Source organism: Andrographis paniculata, unplaced genomic scaffold (assembly GCF_009805555.1).
Source record: "Andrographis paniculata isolate CXL003 unplaced genomic scaffold, ASM980555v1 Contig95END, whole genome shotgun sequence".
Lineage (NCBI taxonomy): Eukaryota > Viridiplantae > Streptophyta > Magnoliopsida > Lamiales > Acanthaceae > Andrographis > Andrographis paniculata.
This window is the reverse complement of record NW_026137634.1, coordinates 1,877,920-1,901,430: the sequence shown is the minus strand read 5'-3', so window position 1 is coordinate 1,901,430 and position 23,511 is coordinate 1,877,920. Positions and strand designations below refer to the sequence as shown.

The following is a 23,511-nucleotide window of genomic DNA, read 5'->3' as shown; positions in this document are numbered from 1 at the left end:
AATTATTAAATATTTTTTTTCTGTCCGCTTGTATATTTTTTTGTACAATATCTTTCTATTAGTATTATAAAACACTAATTGAAATAATTTTGTAATTTTTTCTTAATTTTGTACTATATTTTTATATTATAATTAATATTAAAAGATTAACACACAAAAATAAATAAAATCCTTAAAGCCAGATCTAATTAAAAATATATTAATAAAAATAATTATTTTGTATAATAAATATAATTTAAATTAAAATTAAAATAATTAATTAATCTAAATAAAATTTAAAAATTTAGAAAGAAAGAAGAAACCCATTAATAAAACGAGTGACGCAGCACAAAACATACGACAGTGATGCGATGATGTGATCCCACCACAATATAACGTCTCGCCCTCTCTCTCTCTACCACAAAAACACAAATTCAATTTATTAATTATTTATTTATTTCCCATAATAAATTATAAAATAAATAAAAACTAGGTCTGCAGAAACTAAAAAAAAATTATTTATTATAAAAATTTATGCAACTTAAAATATTATTATCATTATTATTATTTTATATTTAAAAAATAAAATTGTGGGGTTTGTCGGACACATCATATAACTCTCAAATATAGTTAAACCCCTCAATCCTCATCAGATTCAAATCCGCCCCCAATCCCCAATTCCCAATTCCCAATCCAAGAAGACCAAGAACAATTCCCTGCCCTTGCCCTTCTAAGGGTTTAAATCTCCCCTCCTCTCCCCGCCCCACCAGTTTTGCTCCACCTTTTTCACTCTGTAAAGTCGCCAACTGAGAATGGACGCGGGCTACAATCCTCGCACTGTTGAAGAAGTTTTTAGGGATTTTAAGGGTCGAAGAGCGGGGCTTATCAAAGCCCTCACCGCAGGTTTTGGTTTTGGTTTTTCTTTTCTTTTCTTTTTCTTTTCGGTTTCTGCTTTCTGACCTACTGTTTGTGCCCTTTCCCCGATTTTGGGTCGGGGTTTGTTTGTCGGCGGCTTCGTCTTCTTCCTGGGTTTTGTTCTATCTTCTTGACTAATGCGGGCTTTTTTTCGTTTGCAGATGTCGAAGAATTCTTCCAGCAGTGCGATCCTGGTATATATATTTATATGTATACAAAAAGATTTGTTTAATTTTTCTCGCGCTTAATTTACGATTTTTTCTCTGAGTGCTGCGGTGCCTGTAATTGGGGGAAAATTGATGGCGGTACTTTTCGCGGATACGGTGTAGCGAAATTGTGTGTTTAGGGTTTGATTGAATTCGATTGAGATCTTAGTTTGTGTTTTTAGGGGAGTGTGTTGGGTTTCTGGATGCTGTTCTTTGCGCTCATTGATTTTCCGTATGACTTTGCTATTTTTGCCTGATTTCTTTTAGTTTAATTTCTTTACGAAGAGTTTTGTTTTTGCGTATAGCTTCCAACTGAGGTTTTTATGTGTTGACTATCTATAGTATCTATGGATGTGTTGATTTTAGTTATGGAAAAGGATTGGCAAGATAGCTGTGTTAGGTGTTATTTAACAACAAAATCTTTTGGGGTTCGATCATTGATTGCAGGAAGTGTTCTCTTTTCGTGCTACAAATTTGCAGTTTCTTAGTGGAAAGTGTGTTGAGTATTGGTGCATATTAATTGAGTCAGAATCTGATGAGTTTGGTTTGTTTCATTATTTGGAAATACAAAGTGTGAGGGGAATCGTTTTTTAAGTGTGCAATGAATGGTATGAAAATTCAAATATTTTAAGTTTTCAGGTCAAAGAAGAAATTTTCTGTTACTTCTTAGATCTTGTTGTGTCTGTGTCTAGAGTTCTGTGAAATCGTTTAAACAAGTGGCTAGTTTATATTCTTTAATTTGTTTGTTGGTTGGACATTCATTCAAAGGGATGAAGCAACACATGCTAGGTTGATGTTTTGTATTTTTCGTAGTTTGTTCTGTTCTGTTCAATCTTTTATTGAAACTCTGAATTTTTGGGCGTAGCCAATGAAAATGGTATTTACTGTGGCTTGGTATGAGATCCTGATGACTGATGGTCATGATTTGTCTCATAATGATACCATCATTAGTTGGAAAATCACATTGAATGAATGTAGCTGTGATTGGAATTTTATGTTCTGTTTTCAACTCCAACTATATTCCCTGTTGATATATTTTAAGAAATCTTCCATAGTAGCTTTTTCTGTTGTAGGTATCCTTTTTTGAGATGGTTTCAGATGTAAACACGTTGCATTGCCTAAGTCGTAACAATATATTACTGTTTTAAGAGGTGTTTATTGGCCCTCATGTATTAACTTTAGAGGCAACATGTTTCTCTGTCTAGCACTTTTTGTATGCTTGTGTGATTGCCTGTAGTTTTTAGTTGGTGTTCGCTGACATTCCATCTTGTTACTCAATTGGATTGGAAGAGACAACATTGTACACTTTTTAATTCATCTACTGATTAAAATTAATTGGATTTAACAGAGGTTAAATCATCCAATCTCTCTGATAAATTTGTGTTCCAATCGTCCAGTGTTCTTTAACTTATTCATCATTCTATACTTGTAAGTCAATAGAGTACAGTAGCGCCACTATTGTTCTGCCATGTAATGGAGAAGCTGTTTGCCGCCACCACTGCTCCATCACAGTGATTAATGCACTTGTGGCAATAGCTGCTTGTTGTGGTGGGGCGTGACCGGTCGGACTGAAGCTAACTATAGAACAAAAATGGAGAGTGAAAATGAGGAAGAAATTTGCCTAGTAGATTTTGAATTAGATTAATTTTGATTATTTATTTATCAAATTAGTAGTAATTCAATTGTTTTTATCTATATAACTATCTATCATAGTTTTGACATTTTGTTTTGTTTAGGGTAAGACCTTTTGTATTAGTTAGAATGATAAGTATGAGATTAATTTCTAAAATTTTCATATGCTAAAATTGTGATTTTGTATGTTAATAATTTTTTTACATGTACAGTTCTTTAAGTTTTCAAATAGCTTTTATCTTGCTATCCAGCTATAACATTTTAGGTTAGATCGCTATTCAACCGCTATCCGAGATTGACCAACGTTTGTATTTCATGTAAACTCTGAACCAAGTAAAAACTTACAAATGCATGTACTGCACTGTAACTTCAGCGTAAGCTTCTAACTGTGAGCACAGATTGTCTGAGATTTTTTGTATGCTTCATTTTCATTTGAGACAACTCCTTGTGCCATTTTGTCATTTCCATAAAATCATTTATCAAATTCAACACTTAATTGTATAAATCTATCTTCCATACATTGTTAAATTCCTCATTTGGATTGTATTATCCCATGAAACCGGACTACGGCATTGTCTACTTCTGGCGGGTTAAATTATATATTTGTTTCACTTTGTTTAGCTTAGTACCTTCACGCTCATGCTCATATTGCTTATTTATGCTTGTGATTCAGATAAGGAAAACTTGTGCTTGTATGGATTTCCTAGCGAGCAATGGGAAGTGAATTTGCCGGCTGAGGAAGTCCCTCCTGAACTTCCTGAGCCCGCCCTGGGCATCAACTTTGCTAGAGATGGGATGCAAGAAAAAGACTGGCTATCCCTCGTTGCTGTCCACAGTGATTCCTGGCTGCTTGCTGTCGCCTTCTATTTTGGTGCTCGATTTGGATTTGACAAAGCTGACAGGTTGGTCTACTGCTTTTCCTATTGTGTCAATTCCCTTTACCGACACTATGATGCCAAGTTTCTCTACCAGTTTATGTCGAAAATATACGTTTTTGTTTCTTTTCGAATCAGAAATGACCTTTACATGGCTATGTTAATTTATGCTGCATATCGTTTGCTTCTGGCGTATGGTAACACTTTGCTCACCTTTGCCATTTCTTGTTGCAGGAAGCGTCTGTTCAACATGATCAATGATCTCCCGACTGTTTTTGAAGTTGTGACAGGTGCTGCCAAGAAGCAACAGAAGGAAAAATCTTCGGCCTCAAATCACAGCAGCAACAAATCCAAGTCAAACTCTAAAGCGGTAGGGATGGGTTTGATACCAGTTTATTTTCCTACACTGATTCTCAGATTTTATCAATTTAGGGCCGTGAAAGTTTGATAACATTATTTCCATGTTACTATATGATTTTACGATCAAATTAATCATCAGGGAAAGTCTTCAAAGCCACAGCCAAAAGACGAGGAAGAAGGCTTGGATGAAGAAGAAGACGAGGAGCATGGCGACACCTTATGTGGCGCCTGCGGCGAGAACTATGGAACAGATGAGTTCTGGATATGCTGCGATGTCTGCGAGAAGTGGTTTCATGGAAAGTGTGTGAAGATAACCCCAGCTAGAGCCGAGCATATCAAACAGTACAAATGCCCTACCTGCAGCAACAAGAGAGCCCGCCCATAGCTGCTGCGCTGCGCCGCCATTTCTTTTACCCCCGGAAAGAACTTCCCAGATGTCATCGTCGTCACTGCTTTCCTTAATTAGATCCTTTCTCTCTCGTTTGGTCGTCAAATTTAGTTCTTAACCTGTGAATGTGAATGCGTAATTCCGGTTGCGGTTTCAGTTTCGGTTTCTCCGTTCCTTGGTACAGTATTATGTCCGAGTAAGACACCTCTTATTTCTTATCAACTATATGGTCTTGTCTTAATAGGTCACTTTGTGATGAACTGGTTAAGAAAGCTCTTTCTTTAGCTACATTTATCATTTGGCTATGTTTTTATTACAATTTTTTTCGATTTTACTTGTGTTGATATTGGTTTTGTTATGCTACTGGTTAGAGTTAATCGGCACAATTATAATGGTATACACACCCTACGATGCTTGTTGAAACAATAGGTTGTGTATATCATAGTATGTGTTGTCGATTATATATTATATATAGTGTTGTGTTAGTATGTTAAATGTGATTAGATTAATGATGATATATAATTTATATTTGTCGAGATTAATGTTAATATGTGATGTCTGTATAATAAAATAATTTAAAATGTGATTAAAATATATAATTATATTTTCTAAAACAGGCAAATAAAGTGAAACGAACAAAAATAAATAGAACTTTAGCACAGGTCATTAAGATTATATCAATTGTTCCTACACGACCAAAGACACATACTAATCACTACTGTTTTTTTTTTACCTTTTTTTCTCATTACACCTTCAAGCCCATGTCAAAAATGGATGGACTCTAATAATGTAATAACAAGACAGAAAAACACTTGATGCAAACTACATTTTGGATATTATAAATTCAGTCGATCATATCATCATCTTCTTCTTCACGACTTACTCTTGATTTTCCTCTGCGCTTTCAAGTCTACAACAATCACAGATATGTTGTCTTTGCTTCCTCTCTGAAGCGCGAGGCTCGATAGATACTCCGACGCAGCTTGAGCTGCCGGGTCGACTCCTTGGCCCCTGTCCGGCAACGGGTTCGTGCCGTTCTTCTTATGCCAAAGAAGAATACGTTTTTTCGCCACTTCGCATACTTCCTCGTTTGTCATCGTATCCCACAGCCCATCGCTCGCTAGGACGAGGATGTCGTCCTCTCGGGTTCGGGGCATGAACATTGTCTCCGGTTCGGGTATTATCCATGGCTTCAAGTACCGGTCGCCTGAAAACCAGAAGAAGCATTGAATAATTTTTAAAGAAAAATAAATATTTGATCTGCAAGAAACCAAATGGTTTTGTAATAACATACCAATAGATCTTGACATTCCAAGAACTCCGAAAACACGGTACCCGTTCCATTGTATGACCTTGCCTCCTGACGCCTCTATCCTTGCGTATTCGTCCTCCCGATTTGGCTACCAATTTAATCGCAAAGCAATATAAATATCGATAGTTTTGTCTCAAAGTACCATAAGGAATCCAATGTATGAATATCGGCTTACTTTGTGATCGACCGATAACGGGATTGCTTCTTTACCGCGGTAAAGAACAGCCCTCGAATCTCCACAATTGGCGACGACAATGTGGGATGAAGAAACCACCGCAACCACAGCCGTCGATCCCACGGTTTCCGGCGCAATGGGCTCTTTAGTAGTCTCTCCAGATTTCCCCACGACTTCGTCGTCGATTTTCAAGAAGCAATTAGTGAAGACCTTCTCCCACAAAAGTTGTCGGATATCGATGCTGCTACCGTTCACGATTTCATGTTTGCAATCATTTAGCTCCTCGGATAAGGCCAGATGAAGCCGGTCCCGACAGTAATTCGCAACCTATAAAAAAATTGTGTTAGATTTTGTTCTTGCGAGTAATCAAGAACGACAACGAAAACGACGAACCTGAGATCCACCGTGACCGTCGTAAACACCGAAGAAATGGGAGGTCATGTGGCTTAAACTCTTGCTAATCCCGTCGACTCCGCGGTCGCCAATGAACATCTTGATCGGTATTTTCATGAAATGCGGCGCTGCCGTGACAGCGTCTTCCATCTCCGGCCTATGTCCGCAGAGCGACGTCGAACCCCAGAGCGGCACACAATCCAGCTCGAAGACGCTCTTAACATGGCCTTTGATTGGATCTTTCTCGCTCGGAAGCTGTAAAGCAACTACCGAAGATTTTATAGTCGGACCAGCCGAGCATTCTTCATTTAGCTTAACATAATCATTCGTGACATTATTCAATGCCCTCTTGACAACCGCTCGTTCCTCCACGCTAATGACCTTCGCAAGAATTCGACCATTCTCCGTGCCTTCGATTTCGACAGCAATCGGTAAGCTCATCTCCGGCGCGGCATCTAGAGGCACGCTGATGTCTGAATCAGACAGATCGACACCGGTCGTTATGTTAGAATCTTCCCTGGCCGAGATAATTCCGTCTCCTCCGCGGACATCACGGCCGCTGCCGGAAACATTTTCCGGCAGCATCAAGGATTTGCCATTCCCCATCAACGCCGGATCCGAAAGCAAGGCTGCCGTCCCCGCCACCAGCTTGAGGCGGGTGATCTCGACATGGTTCGAAATTCCGGCATTTTCGCAGACCGGATTGCCCAAGCTAAGGGTAACCACGGCGGCGGTGGCCGCCGGCGGCAGCTCTTCCATCATTCCTCTTTTCTTGATATAATTAATACCTAAAAGGTTTGTCTTGAATCTATTCAAACTATTTATTATATATCAATCTTGATTCTTGAATCCCAATATTTAACCCCCTTTTTAGCAATCAAATCAAATTGTGAAGAACCCTAATTGGTGATTTAGGTTAAAATCAGATCTGGATATCAAATCAGAGCTACGACCTTCAACAAAATATAAAATCAGAGATTTGGCTTCAAACTTTCCCCCAAATACATCAAATAGGGCAAAATCAGAACCCTAAAGTAATTGATCAAAGGGCTTAGTGTAAGAACAAATCAAGAAACCAATCAACCCTAAAGATTCAAAACAAACCCTTTTTGCTAACAACTTCTTGCAATATAGAACACGGATTTCATGGATCTAAGACAACTTTTTTTCTCATCAAGAAACATATGAGATTCTTCATTACCCCACAAACACAAACTTTCTCCAACAAATTTCCACCAAAAACAATCAAGATTCAATCTTTACCAACAAATTCTTCACACACCAAGAAGGGTTCTCACCCAATCATCAAAAACAACCAAATTTTTACAGAGGGCTAAATGAAATAGGACAAGGGTTCTTACCAAGAATTCCAAGAACTCATCAAAACACTCCTAACAATAGAGCCCCTCCATGGATTTATTTTTCTTCCCTTTCTTTTCTTTTCTTTTTTTATTTTATTTTTTTATTTTTTTGAGCTCAAAGAAGAAGGTGAAGAAGAAATGAAAGAAGAAAGAGAAGAACTTGTGTAGAAATGCCTTTACTAATTGCAGCACATATTCATAGGACACGTGTAGATTCAATTATCTAACTCCAATCAATGCTTCTGTACCTACACTGCATCTAACAAATAAAAAATAAAAAATACAAATATAAAAAAACTATAAATATAAAATAAAAATATAATAATAAGATAAATTGTGGCTGCAATAAATAAAAACAAGAAATGGAATCATTCATTCATTCATGGACTTTTGAGGAGGCAGACTTCAAGAAGACCACGTGTCCTTTCTTGATAGGGAAACTTCACAAATTTGTCAAAAATAAAAATAATAATAAAAATAAAAATAAAACAGCCCATCATTCTAAACTCCTTTCATGGCTGCATTCATATTAAGGAGATGATAAATTTTCAATAATTTCACATATTGTGTGTTTGTCCAAAAGTTCACACAATTAGAGCACATAAGTTAATAATATATTTTCTAACCACTCCATCCAAAGTCTCAAGTTATTTTTTGTATTTGAATTTTACTTTAAATAATATATTAACGTAATATTTTATTAAAAAAAATATTATAATTTTATTAAAAATTATAGAAATTGAATATGAAAAAAAAAAAAATCTAAAGCCAATATCTAGCTTTTACTATGTTTTCAATTTTATTTTCAAATAATTCATCAAATTTTTTAGTTTAAATACAATATACTTCATCCATATTTACATCATATTTTTCAATTTTTTTTTTTACTTTTTTTAATGTAATATTAAAATACTTTCAAAATATATTAGAATGCACTAGTATTACGTGTTTGGTTTTGGATTGTTTTTATGATTTGAGTAACAATGGGGTGATATAATATTTTATATAGAAAAAATTAATATATTTGTATTAAAAAAATTATGAATAGAAAATAAAAAAAATCTCAAAAGCAAACACAATTTTGGCTCCCTCTAAATAAAAATTTTAAATATTTGAATTTCTTTTATTATAATAGAAATTTTGATATTAAATATGTTATTGTATAAAAAAAATATTTAATATGAAATATTATTAATAAATAATATCATAAATTTTAAAAACATATTCTTTTGATGGGTTTGAATTTTTTTTATTTGAATTTGTATTAAAAGAATGTATTACGAGATATTTTATGAGAAAATATATACTATCTTCATCCGCCGCCAATTTATCCATATGTATTTGGCGTCATTATTTTTAACATTAAAAATATCCTTATATTTGTATATTTTTTTTTGTAGAAATATCGTTATATTAGTGTTATAAGACACCAATAGAATTATTTTTATTATTTTTTTTAAATTTATATATAATAATTCATATTTAAAAATTAACATGTAAAAATTAAATGAATAGAGTCGCGTTGGACGGAAGTAATATATTTTTTTAAAAAACACAAATTCAAATAGTAAAATTTTCTCAAAGTAAACAAACCCTTATTTTTTAGAGGTCAATTGTGTCATTTTACATTTCTTTTTTTGAAAAAAGTGTAATAAGTTGGGTTGAGTTTGGGAAAGGCAATGATTGATATGTAATGGATTGTTAAATGTTGGGGTTTGTGATTGTGAAGGTAAAATTGTTAGGTGGCTCAATGTGATTGGCTGCTTGCCTTTAACTACAAACTTTGCCTTTGAAAAAATATATATATATTAAAAATAATGTAAAACTTACTTTGGAATAATAATTATTATTATTATTAGGACTAGACCAACTCAACGCTAAATATGATATTGTTTATTTTGGGTTGAATCGCACGGATTTGTTTTTGAATATTTTTCAAAATGCCTCGTACTAGTGGAGTTCACTTTAGACTTATAAAATATGTAATTTTTTTCATAACTTTCAATGTTGACTTAAATTTGCACCCCAATTATTATTATTATTATTATTATTATTATTATTATTATTATGTTCAATATAATGCAATGTGGGGACTATTTGATGTTACTTGTCCCAATAGGAATGTTACAAGAAACCATTTCATTTTATTTTTAGGTTAGGATGCCAAATTATCAACTCTCTATAATTATAGATATGTATAATCAATACTTTAATTAGGTTGAATTTTGTCTATTAATAGTAATTTTAATATGATATTTTATAAATATTCGGGAGCGTTCCATAATTGAAATTGAGTGTTTATTTGAATTTTTATTAAAAAAATATACAAGATATATAATGTTAATTTTGCTATAAAATATTAGAAGAACAAACTCTAAGTAATAAAGGACGGGTCTTTTCACTTTTAATTTGATGTGTATCTTATGTTAGATTTAGAAAAATATTACTCACTCCGTCCCACGTACCGTGTCTGCTACACTGTAGACGCAGTATTTTAGGATGAGTGTAATTAGTAAATAATTAAGAATATATTAGTGAAAATAATTATCCGATAATATAAATAATTATAAATTAAGATTAAGGTAACTAATTACTTTAATTAAAATTTAAAAAAAAATAAAATTAAAAAGTTTAAAATGAGATTAAAGTGTGTAATCATTTTCCAAAAAAGAATAGTGACATAGTATGTAGGACGGATAGAAACGGCAATATGTACATGGTACGTGGGAGGGAGGGACTAGTTAATATAAAAAAAATAATATTTTGAATTGAATTATGAACTTTACAATATTAATCGAAAATTGTAAAATTTTTATCTTTGATTTTCGTTATTGATTCTTTGCATCAAAATTTTCAATATATATAATTCATCATTTTCTTTAATTATAATATTTAATTAATTATTTACTTATAGTCCATCATTTTCAATGGAAAAAATTACTTAATTCAGTTCTAATTAATTAATTTTGCTTAATTGACCAAAATTGGAAACAAAACAAAACATATCAATCCAAAAAAATAGAGCCAAGACATTTCCAAAAGATGAAATTAGAAAGACCATAGATAAACTTTATCCATATAAAAAATTGACTCTATTTATTTTTTTCTTTTAATTTTTACTATGCAACTCTAAGTGATTTTTATTTTATTTTTTAAAAAAATACACTAATTTTCTTATAAACACCACATCATAAAACACAAACATCAAACCAAATTAGAAAATCTTTTTTCCCTTTTTAGTTCAAATATTTGAATTTTTTTATTTAAATACTAATATTTAGTGTAACATTTTGTTATAAGACAATATAATTTTTTTTTTCTAGAAATATGGAAGTCAATAGTAAAACACTTTTTAAGAAGAACAAAAATGAAAAGAAACACACCCTAAAGATATTTAAGTTTTAAACTATTAAAGTTCTTTTCACTTATTACCAATCTTTTTAACAATTAGGTTGTTTATCCTAATTTGATATTTGAAATTTATTGATAATGATTTTAGTATTCACAACACATTGGATAAGTTGAGAATCCAAAATCTTAATTCAAGAATTCAATAAATAATAAAAAAATATATATATTTGAAGTAATACTAGCTATACCTATTAAAAAAAATTAATTATTCCTAATTTAATATTTGCATGATGAAGTAACCCATGCATATATATATATATAAATCAACAAAGTAAAGACTAAAATCATGTTCAACATCATAACCACATTATTCATTTAAATAATTAAGATGATTCAACATATTCGTGATATAACTTCAATACATTTTTCTTTTTTGTATATATAAGATTTATTAGATGTTAACCACACACATATATATATATTGTAATTCAAATATATTTTTGTTATTAAGTATACAAGCATCTCACATATTTATAATGAAATTTCAATATATACACTTATAGTATGATTCAAGAATTTAAACCATGATTATGTTTCATACCATCAAATATATATTTTTTTAAAAAAAAAATGATTCAACATATATAATTTATACAATCAATAATTAGGGTTTATTTGGTTTGTTTCTAATTTTAATTTAAATAATATTTTGATATGAATTTTTTTTTTGGTAAAAAGCATATATATATTTATTAAAATTAATATGAATTGAATGACAAAAAAAAAAAATTGAAAGAAAATACAAACAAACTCTAAATTTAAATATAATCCCTTATTTAATAAACGAAAACAATAGAGCATTGTGCATTTATAACTTTATTTTTTACTATACAATATTCATATTTTTTTATATAAAAAAATTATTATTATTATTTTCACAAAAAATTATTACACCTCTTATAACTATTTCACCCAAAAATCAAAATATAATAAGATATAAAACTAAACACATTTTTACCAATTCAAAGCACACCCACAATAAATTAAATTTTATTTTCTTCAAAACTCAATAATTAAATTGATGATCTCACATGGCCCACATTTCCAACTCCTCCAAGTAAAAAAAAACCAATTTTTAGTACATTGGTTATGAATAAAATACATGTTTGTCAAAACCTAATCCCAAGTGATATATTCAACAAATTTCATTGTTTGCCATTTGTTGTGTCACCAAATTTTTTTTATTTTGATTTATATTTTTAATTATGGATGATGCAATTCATTCTCAAATTCTATTGGCCACAATGATTTTCCAAATCTTTTGATTCCATGCCTTTGGATACCTCTCCTAATTTTTTGGACCATCCATATCTATTATCAACTTAATTTTCTGAAATTGCATTTTCCCTCCCCTTTTACCCCTAAATTGTAATCCTTGCCCCACAAATTGCGGATTGGGCTAATAGACCCCCAAGTTTGACCTTTGGGCAAAAGGTCATTTCACACCATGAAGAGTGATTCAAACTCCAAAGTACATCCATTTTCCTTTTTATTCATGGCCTTTTTTTTTTTTTTTTTTTTTTTTTTTTTTTTTTTAATGACGTGAAACCCGCAGTCGTTATTCGAAAGTAATCTTCGATCAAACTTAATATCCTACAAATTAGGTCCGACAGACAAATCACACTAGGCGAACCATGTGTGACAATCTAATGCGTCGAAGGTTTGAACCCATATCATAAGTCTAACCCCACACTACTAAGTTCGAATTTAATGAAAATTTGAAACCAACAGTATATTAGGACAAATAATAAGAAGAGAAAGTTTAATATGTTAAAAACCTTCATCCATCTGTATATAAGTTGCAGATAACTTTTGTTGCATTAGTTGAAAAAAATATTATAAAAACATTTCTAATATAATTTTCTCTTTAACTAATGTTGTTGGAGCTTCTTGTATACGTAAAAATACGATTGACAAAATATGTAGAAAAATTAGTTTAAGAAATTAAATGTGATTTTAATTTCTTGAGATTGAAAAGAGTTTAAATAAACAATTGAGTTTTAAGAGGTATGGAATATATGTCGGATGTCTCGTTCTAAATCATTATAGAATTGGTTGCTTTGTTCACTTTTATTCTTGAAGTTCTTAAAATTTGTTTGGTATGATACTACATATTTATACATAAACTTAAGTGTGTAGATTATTAGGATATTTGCAAATCATTTGATTTTATCTTTAATGTGCAAATAATATTAGTTATACTTGGTCTTACACATAAATTGTCAAAAACATTGCAACCAAAAGATTAGAGTAAGCAAAAGAATATTGTACGCAATCCAATAAAATAAAAAATTGTACGCAACAAGAAATGATAGATGTGAATTTCTAGTCGGTAAGATCACAACTTTTTGTGACGAACATAAGACTGACTGTATAGATATAAATGATAAATATATTGATCGTCGCTGTCTTTGGCGTAAAAGAAATATTACTAACGATTTTTTCATTATCCCGTGGAGTATTTTAATGACATTAAAGATCAACAAATATTTGAAATTAGCGATTGATTTAATGAGATCAATTGTAAAATGTTGGAAAAATTATAATATCACGAAAATATCAACTAATTATCGAAAAACAAAATTTGATATCAAAATTATTTATCGAAATAAATTTGATAATCTCAATGATTTTATCGCAATAAATTCGATAGTCAATAATAATTTATCGATATAAATTCGATAATCTCAATAATTTTATCGAAATAAATTCGATAATCATCACAATAATTTATCGAAATAAATGCGATAATCACGTCGTGTCGAGGTAGAACCTATTTCCGTAAAAACGAATACTCTCCGGTAGTGCCTCCGGTTCGTAGCGTAACGTTCCGAAAGATAAAACGACGTTCGTCTCTAAATTAAATAGCATCCCAATATTTCAGAGTTTCGGTGAACTAAAATAAGAGGACTTAAGCTATATTGGAAAGCTAGGCAAGAATAGATTCCGGAGCTTGCCGAAAAACTCGTTGGAAATTATGTGGGGTGGAGAGGATTAGAGAGGTAGAACTCCTCTTGGTGTGGTGTATCAATGGGGTGGTGGAGAGGGCCTTTTATAGGCACCTCCATCAAACAAGACAATTAACGCCCGAGTCGAAATCATCGTAACCGACGATAATTAAATTTCGGGAATGTCCGGTCATAAACACAATACTTAATTCCGGTCGTAAACATCAATTTAATTCCGGCCATAAACACCAAATTTAATTTCGGTCATAAATATATTATTAATTATTTATTATATATGCATGTAATTATCTGGTCCGGACAGATGGCACGCGCGCATGTTGCTTACCGGCATTTATATGCCTAACCACATTATCAATAACTAGCTTGAATAATTAATCGATTTTCCAACAATAAGTTTCTTATTTGTGTTGCTAGCTTGAATTCAAGAGATGGTTTTTCGAATTTCAATATAGCAAAATTACGAAGATTGTATCAATTTTATCTGACCGATTTCAGGCTGCTTGAACTTATGATGCTTGAGGGTAAGCTAGTGACATATTATGAATGAATGATAGATTTGGTTAATTGGAGGGTATTGTTGATCTGATAATATTCTCTCCATCCGTTAAATTTATTTTTATTTTTCTTTATAATTCATTTGTAATTTATTATATTATTAATTTTTACAAATTAATACATTAATATTTAATTATTACCATCAATTCAACGCTTATTTACCATAAATATAACTAATTTTATTACATTTAAATTTTCAAAAATACCCTCAACTACCAATAGCTTTTTCAATAAAATATTTATTTATTTTTTTATTTGCATGGAGATTCGAATGAACTAATTTTAATGATGAAAAAAACATATTTTATAATCTCACAAACAAGTAACCTTCAATATAACATATCATTTTTTATATTAGTCACACAACTTTTTATACAAATTCTTTTTCTTTTTAAGAAAAAAGGCCCAAATATAGCAGTGAGAAATGCAAGGATGACCGTACAATTTGGCGCCTCGAAATAGGTCAAGAAAACGGTCAAAATGATCTCAATCACCACAACCGTTGCACCGCTGCCGCCGGAAGGCGGAGAACTGGAGGAGGAGTGGTGGTTTCTGGTGCTTGTGCCGGTGGCGCCGCTCTGCTGCTGCTGCTGCTTCAATAATGGCCAAATACGGAGAAGCCAATGCTATTTCCACCGCGGTGGCCATAGACCGAGAAAAGACCAGCCAGCAGGCCGTCCGATGGGCCGTCGATAATTTGAGGTCCAAGGACAGCGGACTCATCCTCCTGCACATTTGCACCCGCCCCTACTCCGATCCGCGTAGGTACCTCGCTCCTTGTCGGTGATAATCAGTTAGCATAATAGAGTTGGATCGAACATCGCCTTTCAGGCATTTCGCCGTACATGTTGCGTGCACCTGCGTAGAAACCTGCCGCAGATTTGCAGGTTTTGTTTTCTTCAACATATCCAGAAATAAATTGTGCACGTGTGTTTCGTGTTGATGCAGCTGATGGCAATGGCGAGGGAACAAAACATGAAGAGCTGGTGAGGCAAATGTTCCTTCCTTATCGAAGCCTTTGTGCTCGCAAAGGGGTAAATGTCTAATTATCGTCGTTTTCGTTCAAGTCACGTCTCTATAGGATTGCATGTATATCTAATGGAAATTGAAATCAAAATCCACTGTAAAAGTGCTTGATCGTTGTTTGTTCTTTCAAATTTGGTGACAAAATTAATCTTCAATTGTGCAAGGCTATTATAGCATTCTGAATCGATAATGAGTTCATATGAGGATAGTATTTCATTTCTTCGATTCACATGTATATATAATGGACATTGAAATTACCTTCACTGTAAAAGTTCTCGATCTTGCTTGTTCTTTTGAGGCTATTATAACATTCTGAATCATCAATGAGTTCATTTAAGGATAGTTTTTGAGCTCATCAATTTTAGAAACCATTGGTAATCTGCAATCTTTGATTAGTCCTTAACGATTTTATGGCTTCAGATTCGAGCAAAAGAGGTTATCCTCTACGACATTGATATTCCCGGCGCATTGTGTGAGTATATCAACGTCAACTCTATCACTACTTTCGTCCTCGGCACTTCCCAAAGAAATGCCATAGCAAGGTACCAAATACACTGCATCATATACTCTGTTTCTCGGCTTGTTGGTTTGTTTCAACTTCTAAAGAACATTCTTGAATCATCGATTGATTTCAAGCTTGTTGCCAGGGCATTCAAGTCTGCAGATGTTCCGACTTCAGTAGGGAAATCTGCACCCGATTTTTGCTCGGTGTATAGCATCTCTAACAAGGGGAAACCAAATTTGATCAAATCTGCTAATGGATCTGTGGCTTGCCCCATCTCTGGCAGCTCATTTATTTCCGGCCCTCTCTCCTTTGTATCTGCCACCAGTTCGACATCACAGAATTCATTTTCGACAAATTCGTCAGCTTCGTCGTCTAGCCAGAGTCATAGTTGGTGGAGTGCTAATTCTGAGGCATTTTCCATGGATGGAGTTAGCCATTCCAAACAATCACTCAATGGCAAATCGTGGGAAAACAGCAGAGAGTATCCGATACCGAAGCCTTCTGTCCGCGACACAGCTTCATCTTCAAACAACGGCGAAAGTTTGAACATCTTTGCCCGGGAAAAGCGGCCCGGCGCCAAGAATCAAAAACCTGAAACTAGCTATGATTACAGTTCCTTTGGAAGCAGTTACCATTCGTCGGAGAATTCAGGGACTAGAGACAGCGAATTCGGGCGTAAAAAGAAGTCCGCAGCCGGAAGGAACAATGCACTCCAACAGTCTACACGATATCGCAATCTTAGGGGCCGGAATTTGGATGCTTTGGTTTATATGCCATCAGAATTTTGTGATACCTCTGAAGCACAAAGTTTCCAATCCGACGATGTTTCCTACGAATTTCTTGATCAGAGCCATGTTTCTGATTCATCCAGGACCTCTATCTCCTCACAAACAACTGTAAGTTTTACGATACGTTGCAGGACAAAACAACAATCGAAGAAGCTAAACATTCAAAAACATTCGATTTTCGCTGCAGGAGATCGAAGAAGAAGTAAAGAGAATGAAACTGGAGCTGATGCAGATAACCGAGAAGTACAATGCAGCTTCTCAAGAAGAAGTTAGGGAAATCTCGCCGTGCGAATCAGAAGAGGCGAGCATCGATGATTCCAACCGCCCGCAGCTGGTGGCATTAGCCATGGTCGAAAAGGAGAAGCAGAAGTGTAAAGCTGCAATGGAGATGGCGCAGAAGGCGCAGCGTCTAGCCGAGATGGAAGCCGAGAAGCGAAAGCGCGCAGAGTTGAAGTTCAAGCAAGAATCCGAAGAGAAGCAGAAGGTTATTGGCGCAATAGGACGAATCGGACCTCAATACAGACAGTACACATTCGCAGAAATAGAAGCTGCAACCGATAACTTCTCCAGCTCGAAAAAGATCGGCGAAGGCGGCTACGGACCTGTCTACAAAGCCTCTCTAGATCACACCTCTGTCGCGATCAAAGTCCTCAGCTCGAATGCAACAGAAGGCCAAAAACAATTCCAACGCGAGGTTACGAAGCTCCTTACACCGAATAATCATCGGATTACATTATCAATCGAATCAAACTGATCTTTCGACTTTCCACAGGTCTCGGTTTTAAGCCAGATGAGACATCCCAACATCGTTATCCTCCTAGGCGCCTGCAACGAGCGCGGCTGCCTCGTCTACGAGCACATGGAAAACGGAAGCTTAGAAAGCCAGCTCTTCTCGAAGAACCGAGCCACCCCAGCGTTACCATGGCGAGCAAGGTTCCGGATCGCCGCGGAAATCGCGACCGCCCTGAATTTCCTCCACCAGACGAAGCCGCAGCCTCTGGTGCACCGCGATCTCAAGCCCGACAACATCCTCTTGGACAAAAACTACAAGAGCAAGATCAGCGACGTCGGGCTGGCGAGGCTGGTCCCGCCGGCCGTAGTCGACTGCATCACCCAATACCACATGACTGCAGCCGCGGGCACGTTCTGCTACATCGATCCGGAGTACCAACAGACGGGAATGCTGGGGACGAAATCGGACATATACTCCTTGGGCGTAATCTTGCTGCAGATCATCACGGCGAAGCCTCCGATGGGCCTGTCGTACAACGTTGAGCGAGCGATTGAGACGGGGAGGTTCATGGAGATTCTCGATCGGAATGTGCCCGACTGGCCAGTCGATGGCGCGCTGTCGCTGGCGAAGCTGGCTTTACGGTGCTGCGAGCTGAGGAAGAAGGACAGGCCCGACCTCGACTCCGAAATATTGCCGGAGCTGGACCGCCTTCGCAACCTTTGATCGGCGAGAAGGTACGTTAAACATTGTCGATGCTATGAAATGGATATCGAAAGCTTTTTTTTTTATTTTTATCGGCAAGTTTTTTAAGGCTTTGGAAGACTAGGATTCGATCATTGTTCCGTTCTTAGTCTTTTTATTTAGTCGAGCTCGAGCTGATCGACTTGGCGAAGCAAGTCTAGTTCGAGTGATCATGGTGTATTAGCAATGTGGTCCGGTTTGTTGCTTTTGTCTCTAACCTCTACTATTTGGATTATGAAGTTTTCGAAAAATGCATTTTTTTTTTCTCATAAAACATTTTATTATACAATATTTTAATAAACATTTAAATCAAATTTTTCTTAGACTCATCAAAAAAACATCGGTATCCTTTGACTTCTAACAAAAATGATGAACCGGAATGTTTTAGTGATAATGGTGTAAAATGAGCTTGTGATTGTTAAGTTATTCGCCATTTTCAAATCTACCAGCAACACCAAAATATAAATTTTCAATCGAATCTAATACCTTGCAAATTAAGCAAAACAAAATAAATCACACTAAGCGAATTACGTATGGTAAGTGACCGGAGGCGTCGGGGTATGAACCGAAGTTAACCCCGTACCACCAAACCATCCTTGAGGGACTTGTGGATTTATTTTATGTATGTTGAATGGAGTAAATAGCAACACACTTGTAACCATTCCACAATAATGATAGATCTTTTAAAATTATCTAATTAAATCCTCGGCCAAGTCCAATCACACCATGCTGCCTATCCTTTCGGGATAAATTATCTAATTCTTTTGCATTTGAGTACAATAAATAAGGAGTACTATATATATAAAGTGAAACTAACCCTAGAAGCGTGCGGAACAAACTACACTCGAACCGGACCGGTAGGAGTAGCCGCCTCAGGCTTGTAAGCCGGACCGGCTCAGCGCTCATTTTAGACTCTCCCGCTGGAAAAACCTAAGACGAAGCTTCTTCGCTCTCCGCTTTCCTCTTCGTCTCAATATTCGGGTCGTCGTCGAACCCGAACCCAAATCCACATCCGGATATCCGCCATGGCATGCCAACCTCGAGGAGCGGATCAGGGCAGCGCCAGCGAAGAGCGCAACGGAAATCGCCAATTCTACAATCCTTACCAGGAATTGAATCTCCCATCTCGCTCATTATACAAACTCCCCGCCTCTCCGGAGTTTCTATTCCAGGAGGAAGCCGTGGCGCAGCGTCGATCTTGGGGAGAAAACCTGACCTACTACACGGGGATCGGCTATCTGGCCGGAGTGAGTGGCGGCGCCGCCAAGGGTTTTGCGACTGCAGTCAAGTCTATTGAGCCGACCGATACGCTGAAGCTGAAAATAAATCGGATCCTCAACGGGTCGGGTCACGCCGGAAGGCAGATCGGCAACCGGTGCGGCGTGATCGGGCTGATGTACGCCGCCCTGGAGAGCGGTATGGTGGCGGCTAGGGATACGGATGACGTCATCAATAGCGTTGTGGCGGGGCTGGGTACTGGAGCTCTTTACAAGGCGGCGTCGGGGCCGAGGTCCGCCGCCGTGGCGGGGGCGGTCGGAGGAGTGCTTGTGGGGGTTGCCGTCGCCGGAAAACAGGCTTTGAAACGATATGTGCCGATTTGAGTGACATTAAATTTGAATTTGTTTAATTTAGTTTCTTATTCGGCTGTTTTGCTGATCTATGAATCTTATGAATGGATGAATGTGTCATTGGAGGTTCAGTTTTGATTATTGCTTAGTTTGCTGTAGAACAGAAATAGAATTAAGTTTGTAGCAAATTAGGTCTGTGATGTTTCATACTTCCATTGGCTTTTTAGTATATATATATATATATATAATGATTAAGATCTTGAACTAGTCCATTAAAAGTCCGATGATTTTGTGTTTGTTTAAGGCGCCGCTGGCTTATTTATCGTATAAAGATCAATTCAGATTTTGATCCCTGTTTATTTCCTTGAAGAAATGTGTTTGTGGGCTTGTTTTGCTTTGTGTTATTGCAATTATCTGTAGGTTGCATCTTGCCTGGACTTTACGGCGCCATACTTATTGTATAAAAATCAATTCAGGTAACTATTTGAATTAAGGTCTTTGTTTATTCCCTCGAAGAAATGTGTTTTGTGGGTTGTTTTACTTTATGCGTTGATGCAATTAGCATATGATTTTGCCTAGATTTAACGGCGCCTGCTTAGTTATTGTATAAAAAACAATTCAGGCAACTATTTGATTTTGATCTCTGTTTATTCCCTCAAAGAAATGTGTTTTGCGGGTTGTTTTACTTTATGTGTTGATGCAATTAGCATATGTTTTTGCCTAGATTTTACGGTGCCTGCTTAGTTATTGTATAAAAATTAATTCAGGTAACTATTTGATCTTGATCCTTGTTTATTCCCTCGAAGAAATGTGTTTGTGGGCTTGTTTTGCTTTGTATGTTATTGCAATTTTCTATAGGTTGTGTTTTGTGTTGATTTTACAGCGGCTGCTTACTTATTGTATAAAGATCGATTCAGGTAACTATTCGATCTTGATCCCCGTTCATTCCCTTGTAGAAGTGTGTTCTTGGGCTTGTTTTGCTTTGCTTTATGTGTTACTGCAATTATCTATAGGTTGCATTTGCCTTGATTTTAGGGCGCCATGCTCACTTATTGTATAAAGATCAATTCAGGTAGCTCTTTGATTTTGATCCCTCTTTTTTTTACCTTGAAGAAATGTGTTCATGGGCTTGTTTTGCTATATGTGTTATTGTTTATCTATAGGCTTGTTGCGTTGCCTGCTGACTTATTATATAAAGCTCATCAATTATTGTAACTAATTGATCTTGATCATAGTTGTCAATAGGGCTATGGCGCGGCAATAGCGGCGTAGCATAGCGGAGAGGCACTCTGCCGCTCCGCAATGCTGTGCTTATGCAATAGCGGCCTATAGTAGCACTCCGCTAAATAAAATCGCTATTGTAGCTCGTTGACTTATTTTTTACATGTAAATAATTGAGATATAATTTTAATTTATAAAAAAATATTTTGTTTTTATTCTAATATAGACGAAAAAAAACTTAACATTTATCTTAAAATTTAAAATTCATTCTAACAAATTAGATCGTTATGAACGATATTTATGAGTCGTTTATTAAAGAAGTTGATAATTATGGAGAATGAGTTTGGTACTTTTAGCTCTAAAAGAAAAAATGATATTATGTAAAGTGACGAACATACAGTAGAATGAAGAAGATGATGAAGACTTCTTGAATCTGATTAGTTTTTATATATATTGTTTTTGCTTATATAACTATCTAACAATTATGATCATATGCATATTGACATTTTATTAGTTTGAGGTTTTTGTTGTAATTTTGTATATATAATAATTTATATATATATATTCTTGAATATTTAAATAGCGGCCATACAGTTATCCACTATCCAACTATAAGTGATTGACAACTATGATCGTGATCTCTCCGTATTTGCTTGAAGAATGTCGATTTTTATGCTTGTTCATGCGCGTGCTATACTCTTATCTAATTATTGCATTTATGTATTGGTTGCATTGCGTTGCCTGCCCACTTATTACATAAAGATCATCGATTCCTTAAACTAGTAATGTCGATCCCCTTTATTCCCATGAAGAGTGATGATTTGTGTGTGTTGTTTTACTCAATATGCACCGTTATCTGCTTGATATTTGTCGTCTCATTTCTTTTCTCTTCATTTTTCTGCATATCTTGCAAGTTGATTCTTGCAAGATGTATAAATAGTGATAAATATTTCTTGCTTCGAGTCGTACGTACTATGGGTGTTGTAGAGGCTAAAGTTTTGTTTGTTAAAGGGAAAGGTGTTGTTGTAGAGGCCAAAGTTTTGTTTGTTAAAGGGAAAGGTGTTGGTCCTAAATTCACTCAAAATCAAACATAAGCAATACCTCAACACCAAGAACAAACTTAAACTTTGAACGGGTTGTTTGTTGGACGATCAGATTGGAGTGTACACAGATGACAACAAGAATAGAAAATACAGAACAATTGATAACCAAATTTGGTCATCAACGACCTACATCTGGGAGAGATTTCAACTAAAGCCTAATTCAATTGATCAAGAATCAGATTGAGCTTATAGAATAGTATTATGATATTCGACCATAAGAAATTTCGTTTTTTTCTGACAAAAAATTTCTTAGTCTCTAATCTCACCATCGTTCATCCTCATAATTTTATTTTTTTCTCACGAATGATTTCTTAATCTCTAATCCAACCACCGCTCACCACCGTCACCTAAGAGACCGGTGCTATCACCATATTCAATTCTTCATCCTACCTAATAATAACATTATGATTTTTCTATTAACTTTATCTCATTCTTTTTTTTAAATTTATGTATGTAGGAGCTCTTCAACCGTTTTATCTTATTCTTTTCTTTAAATTTATATACGCAGGAGCTCCCCAACCACTTTATCTCATTCTTTTCTTTAAATTTACTTACGCAGGAGCTCCCCAACCGTTTTATCTCATTCTTTTCTTTAAATTTATGTACGCAGGAGTTCCCCAACTGTCTTATTTGCTGCTCTGTTGTATTTATTCATCTTCTTCTTTTTTCCATTTGTTTTTCCCTTCTCTCATTTCTAGACCTAACAAACTTTTGGTTGCATCATCCACATTGAATCAAATTTGTTACAACCGAATATTGTTATTCCACCGCATGGGGACCAGCTGCTCAGTAACTCTCGATCCATTCTGTCTAAGTCTTCATTTGATTTGATTGATAAATTTTGAGTCATCTGCGCGTCTGTCTATTAAAGTCTGTTCGTTGATCGGACCATCTGCAAATATCAACCAAAACCAAGTACAAACTACGATTCATTTTTCAACAAAAGCTATGTAGCATTGGATCACATTTTGGTTCGATTAGAAATTAAAATATGTGACCATGTTGCTTTATTATTTGTAGCGGAAGTGCTTGCTAGAGGCTTTAAACGAATCACGTAATCGCGAGCAAAGTTTGATCAAATTTGTTACCAGCTCGATTCGACTTGTTTATAAAGATAAATCAGTCGAGTTCGAGCTTGGTTCATAAACGATAGTTTGATTGAACTTGTTAATAACTGCATATTTGTGTTATTTTATATATTATTATAATAAATATTTTCCTATCACACTTTATATTTCTTTTGTCCATCAAATATATGTATAATTTTTTGTATCCATAAAAAATATACTCTTTAT

General features: G+C 34.9%; 4 protein-coding genes across 6 annotated transcripts; 3 read left to right on the top strand and 1 right to left on the bottom strand.

Annotated features, from left to right (window-relative positions):
- The first annotated feature begins 616 nt into the window (after nucleotides 1-616).
- Nucleotides 617-4,645, top strand: LOC127243204 (PHD finger protein ALFIN-LIKE 4-like). The gene is made up of 5 exons (XM_051263101.1): nucleotides 617-882; nucleotides 1,056-1,088; nucleotides 3,406-3,634; nucleotides 3,842-3,977; nucleotides 4,107-4,645. Exons 1-5 carry the CDS (start codon nucleotides 792-794, stop codon nucleotides 4,350-4,352), a joined length of 735 nt encoding a protein of 244 aa, XP_051119058.1. The 5' UTR covers nucleotides 617-791; the 3' UTR covers nucleotides 4,353-4,645.
- A 352-nt stretch (nucleotides 4,646-4,997) lies between these two features.
- LOC127243203 (protein phosphatase 2C 16-like) lies at nucleotides 4,998-7,790 on the bottom strand. 2 transcript variants are annotated; one of them, XM_051263100.1, is made up of 5 exons: nucleotides 7,597-7,790; nucleotides 6,236-7,023; nucleotides 5,843-6,169; nucleotides 5,650-5,755; nucleotides 4,998-5,562 (listed from the first exon to the last, which is right to left on the bottom strand). In XM_051263100.1, the coding sequence occupies exons 2-5, from the start codon at nucleotides 6,995-6,997 to the stop codon at nucleotides 5,228-5,230; spliced, it is 1,530 nt and encodes a 509-aa protein (XP_051119057.1). In that variant the 5' UTR covers nucleotides 6,998-7,023; nucleotides 7,597-7,790; the 3' UTR covers nucleotides 4,998-5,227. The 2 variants fall into 2 exon arrangements, with proteins under 2 accessions (XP_051119057.1, XP_051119056.1); XM_051263099.1 differs by having other exon boundaries at nucleotides 6,236-7,790.
- A 7,192-nt stretch (nucleotides 7,791-14,982) lies between these two features.
- LOC127243186 (U-box domain-containing protein 52-like) lies at nucleotides 14,983-18,564 on the top strand. 2 transcript variants are annotated; one of them, XM_051263076.1, is made up of 6 exons: nucleotides 14,983-15,292; nucleotides 15,480-15,565; nucleotides 15,978-16,099; nucleotides 16,205-16,958; nucleotides 17,038-17,544; nucleotides 17,623-18,564. In XM_051263076.1, the coding sequence occupies exons 1-6, from the start codon at nucleotides 15,133-15,135 to the stop codon at nucleotides 18,304-18,306; spliced, it is 2,313 nt and encodes a 770-aa protein (XP_051119033.1). In that variant the 5' UTR covers nucleotides 14,983-15,132; the 3' UTR covers nucleotides 18,307-18,564. The 2 variants fall into 2 exon arrangements, with proteins under 2 accessions (XP_051119033.1, XP_051119034.1); XM_051263077.1 differs by having other exon boundaries at nucleotides 15,188-15,296.
- A 612-nt stretch (nucleotides 18,565-19,176) lies between these two features.
- On the top strand, nucleotides 19,177-20,152 carry LOC127243138 (mitochondrial import inner membrane translocase subunit TIM23-2-like). The gene has a single exon (XM_051263009.1). The coding sequence runs from the start codon at nucleotides 19,350-19,352 to the stop codon at nucleotides 19,923-19,925; it is 576 nt and encodes a 191-aa protein (XP_051118966.1). The 5' UTR covers nucleotides 19,177-19,349; the 3' UTR covers nucleotides 19,926-20,152.
- The last annotated feature ends 3,359 nt before the right edge of the window (nucleotides 20,153-23,511 follow it).